Source organism: Oncorhynchus tshawytscha, linkage group LG29 (assembly GCF_018296145.1).
Source record: "Oncorhynchus tshawytscha isolate Ot180627B linkage group LG29, Otsh_v2.0, whole genome shotgun sequence".
NCBI classification, from domain to species: Eukaryota; Metazoa; Chordata; class Actinopteri; order Salmoniformes; family Salmonidae; genus Oncorhynchus; species Oncorhynchus tshawytscha.
The window spans coordinates 16,917,113-16,935,612 of NC_056457.1; the positions used below are offsets into that span (position 1 = coordinate 16,917,113).

An 18,500-nucleotide genomic window follows, 5' to 3' on the forward strand; every position below is an offset into this window, starting at 1 on the left:
TGCTGTTCACAGAAGAGTGTGTGTGTGTGTGTGTGTGTGTGTGTGTGTGTGTGTGTGTGTGTGTGTGTGTGTGAGAGAGATGAAGAGAGACAGAGAGAGACAGAGAGAGAGACAGAGAGAGAGAGAGAGAGAGGAGACTGGCAGCAGGCTCCTTTCAAGTCACAGTATTGACATATAGGGCGGGCCAGAGGGAGACCGCGGGAAGGAAATACCAACATGCGGTTGGTTGGGTGCCTTATTTTTAGGTTTTTTTTTTTAAATATAGTGTTGCCATGCTGCTAGGGGAAGAAGAAGAGTGGCAGTGATGTTTACACTACAGGAAGCATTTTACTTTCACAACCAGGCACAACAGCACCAAGAACTCCTCCACAGAGAGCTCTCTCCAGTCCCAAGTCAACTCCTGGGTCGTGTTCATCAGGGCATGGGTAGCAAAATGTTTTGACACGGAATATAAAAATAAGGGTTACTTTTTTTTTTGAGTTCAGGTATTGTGCTTCCAAGTTTTCCCGTTTTGTGCCTACTGAACACAATTGTGGTCCAACAGTCAGTTGTCAGCTTCAGACGTATAACAACAAATGTGCCCAATGTCGGCATGTCTAAATTGTTCCTTTATAGCTGAAAACCAGATGGATGCTACACATTGGTGGTGAATGGGGCAAATAAAACTACCCTCACACAATGTAAAGTGTTCTGTGCTTTTAAAATAGTAAGATCTACTGAAAAGTGTCACATGAATTCGAGCCATTTAGAACAAGTAAGCGGCAGCTTACTTTTTCTTTGTCCCCCAACAATGCAAGTCTTGGAGGTGTCTATGCAGGGCATCTCAGCACAGTTCTCCAGCCTTCCACTCTGGCCACAGGTACACACCTCGAAGCAACCCGCCTGCCCATTACGCATGGGCACCTGGATACGGGCTTCCAGGTGGACCAGGAACTCTGAGGCTTCGCCCAGTTTACAGCCTGCACACACGCACGCACGTATGTACACACAAACACACACACACCCAGAACACAGTACAGTCAGACTAACTGTACACGTCTACACACATACACATGTATTTACAGTGGACATTGGTGCCTCCTAGGGGCACAAGACGGTATGGTATGCTATGACACATTGCCTTCTCCTAGCAGCAGTGATGTCATGATACCAGGTTAAGTATCATTATACTCGATAACAAAACAATGGCACTGAAAAAGAAAGCAGGAAGAAGGACTGTGGTTTGTCCCTTTTTTTTTTGGGGGGGGGTCACTCAAAATCACACTTTTTAATAGAAAAAAAAGTCCACAACAATGCTTAACTTAACTCTTTACCCTCGTGGGAATTGGCTTACAGAATAAATATGAAAAGCATGTGCATAACCATGGTAGCAATTGTCCTAGATGTATAGGGCTACATTGAAATGTTTCTTACAGAAGATATATTAAATGCATAACCATGGTAGCAATTGTCCTAGATGTATAGGGCTACATTGAAATGTTTCTTACAGAAGATATATTAAATGCATAAGCATGGTAGCAATTGGCCTAGATGTATAGGGCTACATTGAAATGTTTCTTACAGAAGATATATTAAATGCATAAGCATGGTAGCAATTGAAAGGGAACAGTTTGGAGATTATGGGGAAATGATTAGACCAAAGTTGAGGACATAACAGTTCACCTGACACAAGACTGAAACCAAACATTACACTGTTGATTTTATGTGCATTTGACATTTACTGTACTTTTTGCTGAATTTGTTGAGAACAAAATCTCAAAATACACTGGATACATTCAGTAACATGATAACAGTATTCCTGGAAAATGTGGGGTAGGTTCAACATAAGGCAAATAAAATGACAAGGGTTTGAGTGAGAGGACTAACTGGAGTCTCAAAGTGTGCACAGTTCCTAAATCATTTCAATGCACTTTATGACTCAAAGAAGAGTCTTGAACTATAAGGTGTTTTTTTTTATCTCTCCTAGCTGTGCCATTGAGGAACTAGAGCAAGCACACTTGCAGTTGTTTTGTTTGGAACACAGCCCTGCATCCCCGCCATCACACAATTACTGTTGTTGTTTACGCAATCCAAAAACGGTTCATTATGAATCGATATCTGGGTCAGAAAGCTGCAGGGAATGCGAATCACTGATGCATTCTGTTTGTTTTATAATACATTTGGGCAAATGAATTACTTTTCTAATAAGTTCAATACATTTAGTTGGTGAGACAGATTTGATAGAAGAACCGAAGGTAACAAAATTCTACTACCAAATTGTGTTTGTAGTCTGGAAAAAGTACAGACGTTACGATATACCGTTAAATACTACTTAGTAGAACAAGCTCAAAACAGTGTGTCTCTATGTACAGTGGATACGGGTTACGTGGCGGTATGATATGTCGTTATACTGTACCAGGCACACAAAAGTAGGGCAGGCAGTCCTGTCCTGGCTGACAGCCCTTCCTGTTCACCTCACACAGGTGGTTGCTGAGACAGGGGTTGGGGTTACAGGGGTGGATGACCTCCTCAATGATGTTACCCAGGGAGCTAGGAGCTGTGTGGGGACGAATGAGCCATTTCATTTGAAGCTTTAGAGAACTCTGAGATGAATCATTTATCCTTGTAATAACTGGACTCCTTGCATGTATGTGTAATTATGAAAATACTTTTTCATTGTGTGAATATGAATCATATAAATCGGTAAGTCCTTTCAATTGGTAATGGTAAGGTAACAGTGCTAGTTGTTCAAAGACACACACACACACACACACACACACACACACACACACACACACACACACACACTCACTGAGGTATCTCTCCAGGGGGATGCAGCGTTCAGGGTCGTCTATGGGGGACAGGATCTCACAGATGCGCTCGGCTGTCTGTCCCTCGTGGAAGCGTTTGTGGTCACCACACTGTGTCAGGATGTCTACACAGTCTGACCTGAAGGGTTGTCAACAGCAGGGGAAACAGGCCAGTGAAGGACAGGGTGAGGAACATTCACTATTGCAAGAAGGGTTGCATAATTCCGGGAATGTTCAATAAATTCCCTGGTTTTCCTGGAATTAGTAGGGAATAAACAGGACATCCGGAATCATCCAAACAGGATTTATTGAAAGTTCGCTGAATTTTACAAACCTAATTGCAACGCTGCAAGGTGTTTCGAAATGATCGAAGGCTACGCAGCATTTAAGGCAACGTATGCAATGTAACTTGAAACTCTTTTCCAGTTCGTATTTGACTGTGAAAGATTTTTCATTCAGTGCAACACATATCTAAAAACAGTTTCAAACCGTTTAAAGATGCTGAACTTTAACCCAGTGTAGAGTTTAGCCAGGTCACATACAAACAGAGACATACTGTAGCATCGTCTGGCTTGACAGATACAGCAGAAGGCTATTATTGAAAGTGAGGTCAGACGAAACACAAGACAGATTCCTATTCCCTGCATACATCGCACAGCATCCTCCTAGTGCCGGGAAAGCTTAGGTGCAGACATTAAAGTGCTGGACTTGTGTTTGAAGTGACTTGGGCTGCTCTCAGGCTTGCCACTGGCCCATATGTTACATTCCCAACCGTCTGTCTGCTCTGTTGATTTGCCATCCTGGGGTGTAATTTCCTTTCTAGTCCTTTATTGCGGTCTCAGCTTTTCTTACCCACACTGAGTTAAGAATGCATGTTGCGTTTCTGTTGCCTTGAGCGGGCTAATGTAATAACGTCCCTTTGTGCTGCAGGTAATCAGTATGGTACACCTGGCATTCCACACACTGAGCCAAATAGGATTGACAAAACAATTATGTGTGATAGAAAAGTCATTCACCCGAGAGCCGAAGATTAAGAGATTAAGTTGAGTTGTACAGTCTGTGTATGAGTAATTATTTAAAGAGACAGATTATTTGTACATGGGCATAAGCATGCATGCACACACTCATGTACACGTACACACATAGACACACACACACACACACACACAGACACAGACACAGCCACACACATTTCTTGCTCAGACATGAACAGCGGAGCCACAGCGTTTAGTTGTACTGGACAAGGCCAATACAACATGCCAATCTAAGTTCTGACTGATGTATGTGGGGTTCTGTCCTGCCATCGCTCACTGACATCCCGTCTTTGTCCTCTGTGGCTGGGTATAGAGGGGGAGAGAGCCTGGGCGGGGGGTACAGAGCTCCAGACAGGCCCCCTGACATCCCAAAGCAGCCCAGGAAGAATGACTCTGAAAGGGGTAGCGTGAGGAGGCCTAATCCCCCCCTACCTCCAGAACAATGAAGGAGTGTGTGTCTGTCTGTCTGTCTATGTGTGTGTGTGTCTGCCCAAGGGCTCCCCCTAGAAATGCAAATGTAAATAAAGGTGCAACAAAAGGCCACTGTCACACACGTGTAGCACCTGTGAATAAAGCCTGTCAGCTGGAACACGCTCCTGACCACATTGATAAGGCCTCCACATGCATTGGCTGTTACAGCCCTGAGGGCTAGCCTAGTGTACAGGTAAATGCTGGTGTGTTAACCACAGTCACTAACATGCTAACTACCCCATTCAGCCTGACAGAAACCCAGGTGTGATTGCTCTCAGAGGAAAAAGCTCCAATCAAAAGATTTGCTTTCAGTCAAAGGATCTGCACATAAATAACCTGAGGTGGGATAGTGAGTCAAGCCATGCAGAAACCACAACATCCTCCTCCCTGAGTCAATCTAACTACATGTTGTGTCAGCAGAGCGCTCTATATGAGATCACCTGTATTTGGTTCATGTGGTTTTAGGTTCCAGCTGCTACTTTGTCGGTCGTTTCCTGAGGGGGACTTTTTACTGTGACAACGGGAGTCGATTGAAGGTGAAGGTGGGATGCTGTATGTACTTATTTAACTATTTATTAACTTTATTTTACCAGGTGGGTGATTTCAAAATAGAATGTTTTCTCAAAGGCTGGATAAATGGTAACGCATTAACAGCAGACCCACATTAAGCCAATCCCTGGACTAAAAAGCACTTTAAATGGGGATTCTCCAATGGACACTTTTTAGTCCAGGAGATGGCTTAACCTGGGTCTGGGAAACTAGACCAAAGTCATACTAAATACGTGAAGTCAATTAACAGAATGAGAACAAAGAGGGTACATACTTGCAGATGACGCTGCCGCGGGACTTGCTGTAGCAGGGTTTGATCTGCAGGGCGCAGGCCACAGCCTTCCACATCTCCGGACGACACTTCCTGATGTCCAGGACGGGGATGTTCATAAAGGGCATCTTGATCGTCCCATTGGACCACAGCTTGATGTCGTTCATGGCGCCCTGGTCTGATTGGATGTTACAGCTACGGAACAGCTCAGTGGGCCTGGAGTCAATAAGACCGGGAGACAGATAGAATTAGCAGATGGACTCAATAGAACACGCATCTATCAGAATGAATACAAATGTGCACACAACAGAAACACAGAGAATCAGTTAACATTTTTGGGGTGGGTGCTAGGTTGCTTCGACTCGAGGTTAGGACATGGATACAAAGTGAGTCACAGAGTGAATCTTACTACAGAAGACAAAAACCCATGTCCATATAAACCAAAACGTAACACACAACACTGCCGCTGTCTCTGTCTAATGGGTTGCACAGTCACTCTGCCCTGTGAGTCCAGATGTTGTGTCCACAGCTCAACCGCACATGGATGTGGCTGTGATGATGTCACACCCCGAGCAGCCGGACAGCCACTGTTTACTACTGTTAGTCACTACAGAAACATCCCAGATACAAGCCAGGGAACAAAAGACCAACGGCTGGTGCCGAGAAGCACTACTTCCTGAAGAAACCTGTTGCTGGGAGAGGACTATTTTCTTTAATGATCTACGGGAGGGAGGAAGTGTCTTTCATGTACGTCCAGTGTGGACCGGGTGATTGGTAGGTGTATGTAGGTCCAGTGTGGACTGCGTGACTGGTAGGTTTATGTAGGTCCAGTGTGGACCGGGTGATTGGTAGGTGTATGTAGGTCCAGTGTGGACCGGGTGATTGGTAGGTGTATGTAGGTCCAGTGTGGACCGGGTGATTGGTAGGTTTATGTAGGTCCAGTGTGGACCGGGTGATTGGTAGGTTTATGTAGGCCCAGTGTGGGCCGGGTGATTGGTAGGTTTATGTAGGTCCAGTGTGGACCGGGTGATTGGTAGGTGTATGTAGGTCCAGTGTGGACTGCGTGACTGGTAGGTTTATGTAGGTCCAGTGTGGACTGCGTGACTGGTAGGTGTATGTAGGTCCAGTGTGGACCGGGTGATTGGTAGGTTTATGTAGGTCCAGTGTGGACCGGGTGATTGGTAGGTTTATGTAGGCCCAGTGTGGGCCGGGTGATTGGTAGGTTTATGTAGGTCCATTGTGGGCTGGGTGATTGGTAGGTTTATGTAGGTCCAGTGTGGGCTGGGTGATTGGTAGGTTTATGTAGGTCCAGTGTGGGCTGGGTGATTGGTAGGTTTATGTAGGTCCAGTGTGGGCTGGGTGATTGGTAGGTTTATGTAGGTCCAGTGTGGGCCGGGTGATTGGGGTTTATGTAGGGTGATTGGTAGGTTTATGTAGGTCCAGTGTGGGCTGGGTGATTGGTAGGTTTATGTAGGTCCAGTGTGGGCTGGGTGATTGGTAGGTTTATGTAGGTCCAGTGTGGGCTTGGTGATTTGTAGGTTCCACTGGGTGATGTTCAAATCAAATCAAATCAAATTTATTTATATAGCCCTTCGTACATCAGCTGATATCTCAAAGTGCTGTACAGAAACCCAGCCTAAAACCCCAAACAGCAAGCAATGCAGGTGTAGAAGCACGGTGGCTAGGAAAAACTCCCTAGAAAGGCCAAAACCTAGGAAGAAACCTAGAGAGGAACCAGGCTATGTGGGGTGGCCAGTCCTCTTCTGGCTGTGCCGGGTGGAGATTATAACAGAACATGGCCAAGATGTTCAAATGTTCATAAATGACCAGCATGGTCGAATAATAATAAGGCAGAACAGTTGAAACTGGAGCAGCAGCACAGTCAGGTGGAAGTTGAAACTGGAGCAGCAAGCATGGCCAGGTGGACTGGGGACAGCAAGGAGTCATCATGTCAGGTAGTCCTGGGGCATGGTCCTAGGGCTCAGGTCAGTTGAAACTGGAACAGCAGCATGGCCAGGTGGACTGGGGACAGCAAGGAGTCATCATGTCAGGTAGTCCTGGGGCATGGTCCTAGGGTTGAATGATGTTGAATGTGGTCTAGCGCTGATCTCCAGCCAGTGGTTGATTTAATAACAGCCTTTAAAATCTCCCACTGGCCACTCATGCTGCCTTGCCCGTGTGTGTGTGTGCGTGTGTGTGTGTGTGTGTGTGCGCGCACGTGTGTGTGTGTGTGTGTGTGTCAGAGGTGGAACCAAGTTACTATTATTCGAGTCACAAGCAAGTCTCAAGTCACAAGGTCCGAGTCTCAAATCGAGTCACAAGTAGAACGAGTCTCAAGTCGAGTCACAAGTAGAACGAGTCTTGAGTTAAGTCCAAGTCATGCATTCTAAGAGCAAGTCAAGTCCAGTCCCAAGTTTTTTCTAGTCAAGTGTCAAGTCATGTAAAAAATTAAAAAATTAAAAAACTTTACATGAAATGAATTGTGTTGGATGGCGGGGCGCTACAGACAGCTATAGCGGTCGCTAATAGTAGAGGCCCAGTGCATTACTTTCTGAAAAAATTATTTTTCAGGGGGTGCTGCAGCACCCTCAAAACCCCTACTTCCTGCGGCTATGAATGTGTCATTACATCCATAAATGGTGATGCATTTTCAAAAAGCAAGACACAGAAATAAACTGCGCCATTTAAGTAATTTGTGTTGACAATCATGATCAACTAGGGATGTAATGTCACTTCTGTTATGTCCAGAGCAGGCAGGATCATACAGCCTAGTTGTAAGCAGCTGTCACGCCCTGACCTTAGTATTCTTTGTCTTCTTTATTATTTTGGTTTGGTCAGGGTGTGACATGGGTGATGTATGTGTTTTTGTACTGTCTAGGGGTTTTGTATGTTTATGGGGGGTGTATACTATCTAGGTGTTTATGTATGTCTATGGTTAGTTGCCTATGTCTGCACCTGTTTATATATAGTGACACGTTTGTTTTGTTGTTTTGTATAGTTTGTTTAGTGTTTCTTCACTAATAAATAGAAGAACGTAGTCACATCACGCTGCGCCTTGGTCTCTTCCATTCAACGAACGTGACAGAATAAGCCACCAAACAAGGACCAAGCAGCGTGATAAAGAGGAACAGCGATTAATGGGGAAATGGACCTGGGAGGAAATACTGGATGGAGCAGGGTCCTGGACACAGCCAGGGGAGGAGAAGTACCGAGGGGAAAGGACTCTGTAATGGAAGCAGGTGGAGAAAGCACAGGAGGAACGGCGACGTTATGAGGGTACATGGCTAGCACGGAAGCCCGAGAGGCAGCCCCAAGATTTTTTTGGGGGGGGGCACACGAGGAGATTGGCTGAGTCAGGTCGGAGACCTAAGCCAACTCCTCGTGCTTACCGTGGGGAGCGTGTTACTGGTCTGGCACCGTGTTATGCGGTGGAACGCACGGTGTCTCCAGTGCGTATTTCTAGCCTGGTGCGCTATATGCCAGCGCCCTGCATTTGCAGGGCAAGTATAACCATCCAGCCAGGACGGGTTGTGTCAGCTCTACACTCCAGACCTCCAGTACGCCTCCACAGCCCAGTACGTCCTGTGGCTGCTCCCCGCACTCGCCCTGAGGTGCGTGTCCCCAGCCCAGTACCACCAGTGCCAACACCACGCACCAGGCTTCCTGTGCGTCTCCAGAGCCCTGTACGCCCTGTTCCTCCTCCCCGCACTCGCCCTGAGGTGCGTGTCCCCAGCCCAGTACCACCAGTGCCAACACCACGCACCAGGCTTCATGTGCGCCTCGGCAGTCCAGTACGCCCTGTTCCTCCTCCCCGCACTCGCCATGAGGTGCGTGTCCCCAGCCCGGTACCACCAGTGCCGGTACCACGCACCAGGCCTACAGTGCGCCTCGCCAGTCCAGAGCGTCCGGCGACAGTACCCAGTCCAGAGCGTCCAGCAACAGTACCCAGGCCAGAGCGTCCGGCAACAGTACCCAGTCCAGAGCGTCCGGCAACAGTACCCAGTCCAGAGCGTCCGGCGACAGTACCCAGTCCACAGCGTCCGGCGACAGTACCCAGTCCAGAGCGTCCAGCAACAGTACCCAGGCCAGAGCGTCCGGCAACAGTACCCAGTCCAGAGCGTCCGGCAACAGTACCCAGTCCAGAGCGTCCGGCGTCACAGTACCCAGTCCACAGCGTCCGGCGACAGTACCCAGTCCAGAGCGTCCAGCAACAGTACCCAGTCTAGAGCGTCCGGCAACAGTACCCAGTCCAGAGCGTCCGGCGACAGTCTACAGACCGGAACCTCCTACGACGGGCCGCAGACCGGAACCTACCACGACGGGTCGCAGTCCGGAACCTACCACGACGGGTCACAGTCCGGAACCTACCACGACGGGTCACAGTCCGGAACCTACCACGACGGGTCGCAGTCCGGAACCTACTACGACGGGTCGCAGTCCGGAACCTACCACGACGGGTCACAGTCCGGAACCTCCTACGACGGGTCGCAGTCCGGAACCTACCACGACGGATCGCAGTCAGGGAACCTACCACGACGGGTCACAGTCGGGAACCTATCACGACGGGTCGCAGTCCGGAACCTACTACGACGGGTCGCAGTCCGGAAACTACCACGACGGGTCACAGTCCTGGAACCTACCACAACGGGTCACAGTCCGGAACCTACCACGACGGGTCACAGTCCGGAACCTACCACGACGGGTCGCAGTCCGGAAACTACCACGACGGGTCACAGTCCGGAACCTCCTGCGATGGATGGGTCGCAGTCCGGAACCTACCACGACGGGTCGGGAACCGCAGTCAGGGAACCTACCACGACGGGTCACAGTCCGGAACCTACCACGACGGGTCGCAGTCCGGAACCTACTACGATGGGTCGCAGTCCGGAAACTACCACGACGGGTCACAGTCCGGAACCTACCACGACGGGTCGCAGTCCGGAACCTACCACGACGGGTCACAGTCCGGAACCTACCACGACGGGTCACAGTCCTGGAACCTACCACGACGGGTCACAGTCCGGAAACTACAACGACGGGTCGCAGTCCGGAACCTACCACGACGGGTGACAGTCCGGATCTGCCAGAGTCTACCCCTCCAGTCCGGATCCGCCAGAGTCTCCCTCCAGTCCGGATCCGCCAGAGTCTCCCTCCAGTCCGGATCCGCCAGAGTCTCCCTCCAGTCCGCTATCCGCCAGAGTCTCCCTCCAGTCCGGATCCGCCAGAGTCTCCCTCCAGTCCGCTATCCGCCAGAGTCTCCCAGAGTCTCCCTCCTCCAGTCCGGATCCGCCAGAGTCTCCCTCCAGTCCGCTATCCGCCAGAGTCTCCCTCCAGTCCGGATCCGCCAGAGTCTCCCTCCAGTCCGGATCCGCCTTAATCTCCCTCCAATCCAGAGGCGCCACTCACTCCAGACTCGACCATCAATCCAGTGGTGTCCTCTAATCCGTGGTCGGCGGTGAGGGTTCCCGCTCCAGAGACATTAAGTAAGTGTGAAGTGGAGCGGGGTCCACGTCCCGAGCCAGAACCGCACCTGTTTATACAGTATATAGCGTCACGTTCGTTTTGTTGTTTTGTATAGTTTGTTTAGTGTTTCTTCGTTAATAAATAGACATCACGCTGCGCCCTGGTTTCTTCCATTCAACGGACGTGACAGCAGCAGAGGTTGATGATCTGCTGTATGCAGAGGTTAGAAAGCATGTTCTGTCTTTAGCCTTTCTCTTCCTCACAAATATCGGAATTAAATCGCCAGAATGTTACACTTTCATCCCATAAGTATTGAAGGCAGTGCGATGTTACAGCTCTCTTCAGACATAGCCAGTACGCAGAACTGATGTAAATAGCCTAATTAACTCACCCAAACTAGGACTATCTGAAATATGAAAATGATCAATGAAATCGCCATGTAGCCTATTGTTCTGGCAAAGATATGTCCGTAGCAGATTGCTAAACTGCATTCTATATGGATAATGTAAACGTAGGCTACTCTGCTTCTGTCGGGCATAACCCGGAGAAAATTAAACAAGAGCTTTCTGGTCACTAATCTGATTATGTGCGCCCGCCTTTGCGCGCCAAATCTGATGACTGGTCATTGGTCAGCAGTCAAGACGCTCAACTCTTTGGTTCTGAAGCACAGATAAGATGTTTTTGAGACAATCATTTGGTGCAATGCCGTAGACCTATGTTCGTGACCAGATCAAATAGGAAAATGTATAAACATCAAATACAAATGGTAGACTTAAAGCCTACCTATGTAATCTATTCAAATATGTAATCTATGAACAATATGGATCCTTCCCATTCAGTTTCATACTCGCACCCCTCAAAAGAGGACCACTAGCTCACGCGACCTGTGTTGTTTGACAGTTTTCTGGTCCAATCAGAGGCCCGAGTGTATGTTTCACTAGCCAATCTGTTGTGTTTCTTTTTGTAAAATACTGTCTCTGTCTGCGTGGAGAGTAATCCACAAAATGAGTGTCAAAACGTAACAAAACATGGAAAGATCATTTCAAGTCATCAGTCTCAAGTCAAAGTTGAGTCCCGAGTCTTGAGGGTTCAGTTATTTTATTTTATATCAAGTCAGCCTCAAGTCTTTACATTTATGGATCCAAGTCATGTGACTGGAGTCCACACCTCTGGTGTGTGTGTGTGTGTGTGTGTGTGTGTGTGTGTGTCTGTGAGAGGGGAAGGAAAGTGAGGTCTTGACCACAAGCAGAGGGACCACAGCCTTACCTCAGCTCCAGGTCATGAACCAAACGTGACCCCATTGGTGGGTAATGGTCATAGAGGTTTTCCACTCCACCCAAAAATAAACTTTAATGACATCTTCACTTTTATTTACAGTGACTTGTTCCTATTCTCGCTCTCTCTCTTTCACTCAGATGGAAAGGGAGGAAAGTCACTCCAATTAAAGCATAGGTATTTAGGATGGCTATTAAATACATTTCATTTTCACCAAGCAGGCTCAATACAGTCAGTGAGTCAGCTATTCCTCATATAACTCAATAAATTCAAATTCAAGATCAACTTAAAATAGGCATGGTGTTTATGGCAACCGTACTCTCAGTCAATAAGTAGAACTAGAAGAGTTTTATCTAAGATAGTGGTCTAGTCAACTTGAGTCAACCGGAGTCAACATCCTAGGTCCTGGGTGTGTGTACATGACCTCTTTCCCCCACTTCCCTCTCTCTAGCTCTGCCCGCCTCTCCCACCTTCCTCTCAGAATGATTGGCATGTGGATTGAGACTTCCTGCCATGGGCTTTGGTGGGCCCTATTGTCCAGACAGACAGGCAGACAGACGGGTGGATAGACAGCCAGACAGACACACAGAGGTCACAATGTTTTTTTTAGCCTCCAGCCCTATTTAACTTCCATACTGCGACTGTGCCCCCACGCCGCTGGTCACCCCAGCTTTTGAACCCCGAGGGGGAGACTCTCGTGCAATGGCCCCGGGACTCCTTCAAAGGAAATGAGAGCTAGCGTTTGTTTGTCTGTACTCTAAATCCCACAGTGGGGAGAAGCGGTGCCATCATCTAAAGAGGAATTCATTGATCTTCCCCAATGGAAATAATACATGGAATACTTGGGATTTCCAAATCTTCTCTAAGAGGGCCTACCATGAGAAGTTTCAATTACTTTTTTTGTTTGATTGAACATTAATTACATCGTTTGCCTGCCGGGCTGCAATTCAAGTGTTGATACAGTATGTTTTATGATAATCATGACGTTATGGTTATCATTATTATTGTGTTGTAACCAATACAGTCAACAGACAAAGACATATGTAAAACTATATCACAGACAAAGAGAGATCAAGCGATGAGATCTGTAGCTCATGTTCTTCAGATCCCCTTGTATCCAATCATATATTTTCTCTGTCCCTTTTGAAACTGGACAAAGCAAATGGCTGGTGGTGGAATGGAGATATGTGGACAGTGCTTGGTGGGGATGAGTCCACGAGTGGGGATCATTCTGTTGAACTGTGTGTGTTTGTGTGAGTTCGCCCGCCGGGCTTTGATGGCGTCCCGCATGGGTCTCAGGCCCTGTCCCAAGCCAGGATGCAGCAAGCTGTGACACGTCTGGCCTCCAAGGTCAAGTGTATTTGTCGAAGGGAACCCACACACCATAAACTATAATCACACACACACACACACACACACACACACACACACACACACACACACACACACACACACACACACACACACACACACACACACACACACACAGTCTCTCTATCCTTTTCTCTTTCCTTCTTTCTCGGTGACCTCTAAACAACCTAGTACAAAGTCATGGAAGGCGACCACAATACTCACAGAGCCTATAAAGTAACATCGTGGTCAACTAGTCATTGTCTCTCTGAAGAGACCCCAGAGGTCTTGGTTTCACCCGGCCCCAACCAGTTGGCCAGCCATAATGACTAGCATGGGATCGACTAGACACAGGGCTTCGTTTCACAACCAACGTTTAAACAGAAAGATAAATACATGAAACGTACCAATGTCATTGTGTTAACTGCAGTGTATTATTTAATGTGGTTACGAGGCTGTTGGTTCCAGTTTGGGTTTGGAGGTGCACATAGGGTTATGTATGGAAGCCACTAACCCACCAACCACGGGGCTGGGGAAAATGGTGGGGTGGATGCACTCACTCCCTCCCTCCCTACCCAACCTCGCCTTCTCCCCTGACCTTTCTGTGACACTCCAGGACTAAAAGCCTAGCCTGCGTCAGACCAGCCCAATGCTTGAGGTGATGGAGAACATGGGTTTGCAGGATGCCAGTTCACCATTCGGCCATTTGTGAGTAACACTCTGGTTTAACGAAATGACTCATTTATAATTTACGTGTCCTTTTTCTCTTTCGCTCTCATTGTCATACCCCGGGGTGGTTTGTATGTGTTGAAATTGGACGTGTGACTAAATGAGAAGGCCCATCAATGTGTCGGAGGAAACACTGTGCACCTGGCGACCGTGTCAGCGTGCACTGCCCCGGCCCGCCACAGGAGTCGCTAGTGCGCAATGGGACAAGAACATCCCTGCCAGCCAAACCCTCCCCTAACCTGGACGACGCTGGGCCGCCCACATGGGTCTCCCGGTCACGGCCGGCTGCAACAGAGCCTGGACTTGAACTAGGATCTCTAGTGGGGCACAGCTGGTATAAATACCTATGTACTTATCTGGTGTAGTAGCTGGGTATATACCATACCTGTTGTTGAAGTTGGTGCAGTAGGCCAGGTCCTTACAGCCAAGCTGGCAGGGCTCCCTGACGTCGGCCAAACAGGTGATCAGATCCGTCTCCACAGGGTTGTACTCGCACATCTGGTCAAACTCCTGCCATGTCTGAGTGCCCCAGTTGGTGCTGATCTCCTGACACATATCCCTTTTGGTTGACAAAACCCGAGTTAAACATACAGACAGACACACAACCCAAGAATGTAAAACCAGACTCAAATGTACACTGCCTTTGAACAATGTAAAAAATCTCCATAACTTTGAGTGTGCCTAACCTTCTGGCCCATCTAACTGTATAAAGTCATCTTGAAATGTGCAATAATCTGACACCTGAAAACACGTTTTCACATGTGTAGTTTCATGTTATCACATTTTGCTTTATATGTTGTCATATGTGATTACATGAAAATGGGTTTTTGGAAAACTTCATGTGTTAACTTGAAATTCACGTGGTTTCCATAAGGCTCTGTGGCTAGCTCAGTTGGTAGAGCATGGTCCTTGTAATGGCAGGATAGGGGGTTCAACTCCGAGGACCACCAATATGTAAAATGTTGCTTTGGATAAAAGCGTCTGCTAAATGGCATATATATTATTATACGCATCTCATCAGAGTACAAACAACTAACCTGCATAATGAGGTATTGGCTTTGGAGCAGCAGTGCAGCTTGGCGCCGTCCATCTTGGCGGTGGGGGAGGTCTCCGTCTCGCTCTTGGTTGGGGGGTGGGCGCTGCCCAGGAAGCACTGCCACAGCGGGTCCTGGGGCAGTGGCTGGCTGCCGCACTCATCGATCAGGCCCTCCATGATCTCATGCTCCGTGGTCATGGTGCGAAGGATACGCCGGCATGCCACCTGGCAGTGGGGCTCATCTGCCCGGTCGCAGCAGTACAGGCCTGGATGGACCAAAAAACTTAGTGATAGGCAATGATGGGAGGAAGGCAACACAGACATAAAATACACACTGGATATATTAAATGGGGTCCTGATAAATTAGTATTTCAATTCAATTAAATATATTATTCTTTATACTTGAGGGGCATTTACTTGGGCAATTATTTGGATATAAGACTACTCATTATCAGTTGCTGATAGGTTAGTATCAGATTATTATAATATTTTTTTGTTTTTAAATTCAACCTTTATTTAACTAGGCAAGTGAGAAGAAGAAATTCTTATTTACAATGACGGCCTAGGAACAGTGGGTTAACTGCCTTGTTCTGGAGCAGAACAAAGTATTTTTTTTACCTTGTCAGCTCAGGGATTCAATCTAGCAACCTTTCAGTTACTGGCCCAATGCTCTAACCACTAGGCTACAAAGCACAGATATCCTCAGGATCTACAAAGCTCCTGATAGGTCAGTATTAGATATACGCAGTATCTACAAAGCTCCTGATAGGTCAGTATTAGATATACTCATTATCTACGACGCTCCTGATAGGTCAGTAATAGATATACTTACTGTCTATGGGGCTTCTAATAGGGTAAGACTTGGTGTAGTTGCCCACACAGCCAATGAGCTCTGGGCTGATGCTCTGGCAGTATTCCTTGACAGCTTTGATTTGAGAGACGGTGGGGGAGGAGTCTGTCCGGAAGATAGCCTGGCAGTACTCTCTGCAGTTGGTGTGTCTCCCTGCGTAGCTGCAGCACACCGAGCCCACTGAGGCAGCACAGACAGACAACACAGTTACAATTTGCTTTCCATCAGTCATTCACTTCAATGGAATTGTAAACAGAATTGAATAGAAAAGAGTTAATCATTATTATTATAAAGGCTATTTAGTCTATTTTGTTTTTAAATAGCCTTTAGCTTCATGAAATATATGACAGACATCGCAAACATGATCGACATTCAAGCATCAGGAATTCTTCTTTGCTGAATTAGAGTAGAATAGAGTAGACTTCCAGGATTTCCTAGAGAATAGTCTGATTAAATATGCATGGTGAACATTGGGGGTAATCCTCAGTTGCTAGACTTCAGGGAAGTCCAAGACCTCACATCCTCATAATCGCCCAAAGGCATCTGTGGTGGGCTTGTCTGCAAGGCAGTTTCACACCACCACATTGCAGCTCCGAATACAAATAAGGATTTCATCGGCTGGCTGACTCCGTGACAGATGAAATCATTTCTGCGGACCAAAGGTCAAGACCTTGCCTTTCAGGCACGTAAACACGGCTCGTCAAGCAGAGTGGTGACTCTTTTCCTCCTCACAGAGGTCAAAGGGCCCTGAGCTGACTCCATGTTTAATCACACTGGAAATTCGGGCTCAGATTGATGGACTTGGGCTAGCAGCTTGTCATGGAGATTTGGGAAACTTACTCTCATTTTTGATGATACAGCTGTAGAGTGGTTTCTGGAAATGAGAAGAAAAATAATTTTGTGATCAAAAGTATAATTGAAAAAAATATATTGTGTCTCTCTACCCCCTCTACCCCCTCTGTCCCCCTCTTTCTCTCTCTCTCTCTCTCTCTCTCACCCTCTTTCTCTCTCCCCCCTCTCTCTCTTTCTCGGTCTCTCCTCTTTCTTTCTTTTTCTCTCTCTCTCTCTCCCCCCCTCTCTCTCCCTCTTTCTCTCTCGCTCTTCCCCCTCTTTCTCTCTCTCCCCCTTTCTCTCTCTCTCCCCCTCTTTTCTCTCCCCCTTTTTCTTTCTCTCTCCCCCTCTTTCTCTCTCTCTCGGTTTCCCCTTCTTTCTTTCTTTCGCTCTCCCCCTCTCTCGGTCTCCCCTTTCTTTCTTTCTCTCTCTCTCTCTCGCTCCCACCTTTCTCTCACTCACCCCTTTCCCTCTCTCCCCCCTTTCTCTCTCTCTCCCCCTCTTTCTTTCTCTCTCCCCCTCTTTCTCTGTCTCTCTCTCTAGCTCCCCCTTCTCTCAGTCTCCCCCTTTCTTTCTTTCTTTCTTTCTTTCTCCTTTCTTTCTTTCTTTCTTTCTTTCTTTCTTTCTTTCTTTCTTTCTTTCTTTCTTTCTTTCTTTCTTTCTTTCTTTCTTTCTCTCTCTCTCCCCCTTTCTCTCACTCTCCCCTCTTTCACTCTCTCTCTCCCACTCTCTCTCTCTCTCTCTCTCTATTTCTCTCCACCCCACCCCTCTCTCCATCCCTCTTTCTTTCTATTTCTCTCCACCCCACCCCTCTCTCCATCCCTCTTTCTTTCTATTTCTCTCCACCCCACCCCTCTCTCCATCCCTCTTTCTTTCTATCGCTCATCAAATGGGTATCCATGGCAGTGATTGGGGACATTGCACTGTGTAGGGTGCCGTCTTTTGGACCTGAGTCTCTGTGGTCAGTAAAGATACCATGGAACTTATCGTCAGAGTAGGGGTGTTAACCCCGTGTCCTGGCTAAATTCCCAAAAAGGCCATCATGGTCACTTAATCACACACTTACAATTGGCTCATTCATCGCCCCTCCACTCCCCTGTAACTATTCCCCAGGTCGTTGCTGTAAATGAGAATGTGTTTTCAGTCAACTTACCTGATTACCTGATTTTTTTTTAAATACATAAAAACAGTCCTGTCCTAAGTACTGTTAAAACTTAATCTGAAAACTAACTGGCTTCTTTCCAACAACACCACAGAGGAACATAAAGGCCAATGCTGCTGCGTGCTTTGGCTCCCCTCGCAAGGATTCATGAAAGGGCAAGATGAAAGGGGCCAGTGCCTAATTAAAGCTGGTGGGGGGAGTTTGGTTGTGGTTGTGGTCCAAACCAAACATTAAGCCCGCCGCTTTGTTTGTTTGTTTGTTTGGAACGAGGAGGTGAGCCAGATGAAAGGAGACCTCTGCTAGCACATTGCTAGCCTACGCTATGCTAAGCTAATAGCTAAGCTAAATCTTCTCAGCAGACTGGATGAGCTCACTCCTCCCTCGTGTTACTTACCTCTGTGTCTTTTTTGCATATTTTTGTGATGTCGTTCTTGGATGATGCCTATAGGGTCAGAAAATGAGGAATTAGGTGAGACCATATGGATGAGGCCATAACTGGCCAAACTAACTTCCTCTCTCACCTGCTTGCACTCTCTGCGGCACTCTGCCGAGATGGCCAGCTCACAGCAGCCAAGGCCAACCCAACCATCGGACTTCCTGGACGCTCCTGTAGACAAACAAAAATGCCCACCATTACCCACAAATCTTGCTGGGTGTAGCATTATCACCATAAAAATATGGGTTCATTTT

General features: G+C 47.5%; 1 protein-coding gene across 1 annotated transcript in view; it reads right to left on the reverse strand.

Moving 5' to 3' along the window:
• reck (reversion-inducing-cysteine-rich protein with kazal motifs) overlaps positions 1 to 18,500 on the reverse strand; it is a 64,395-nt gene that overhangs the window by 19,378 nt on the left and 26,517 nt on the right. The window contains exons 5-14 of the mRNA XM_024392772.2: positions 18,332 to 18,417; positions 18,205 to 18,252; positions 16,658 to 16,691; positions 15,800 to 15,997; positions 14,969 to 15,233; positions 14,317 to 14,490; positions 5,118 to 5,330; positions 2,792 to 2,928; positions 2,396 to 2,536; positions 771 to 959 (exon numbers count right to left, since the gene is read on the reverse strand). Coding sequence (XP_024248540.1) covers positions 771 to 959; positions 2,396 to 2,536; positions 2,792 to 2,928; positions 5,118 to 5,330; positions 14,317 to 14,490; positions 14,969 to 15,233; positions 15,800 to 15,997; positions 16,658 to 16,691; positions 18,205 to 18,252; positions 18,332 to 18,417 — 1,485 coding nt within the window. The remainder of the gene's footprint in view (positions 1 to 770; positions 960 to 2,395; positions 2,537 to 2,791; positions 2,929 to 5,117; positions 5,331 to 14,316; positions 14,491 to 14,968; positions 15,234 to 15,799; positions 15,998 to 16,657; positions 16,692 to 18,204; positions 18,253 to 18,331; positions 18,418 to 18,500) is intronic.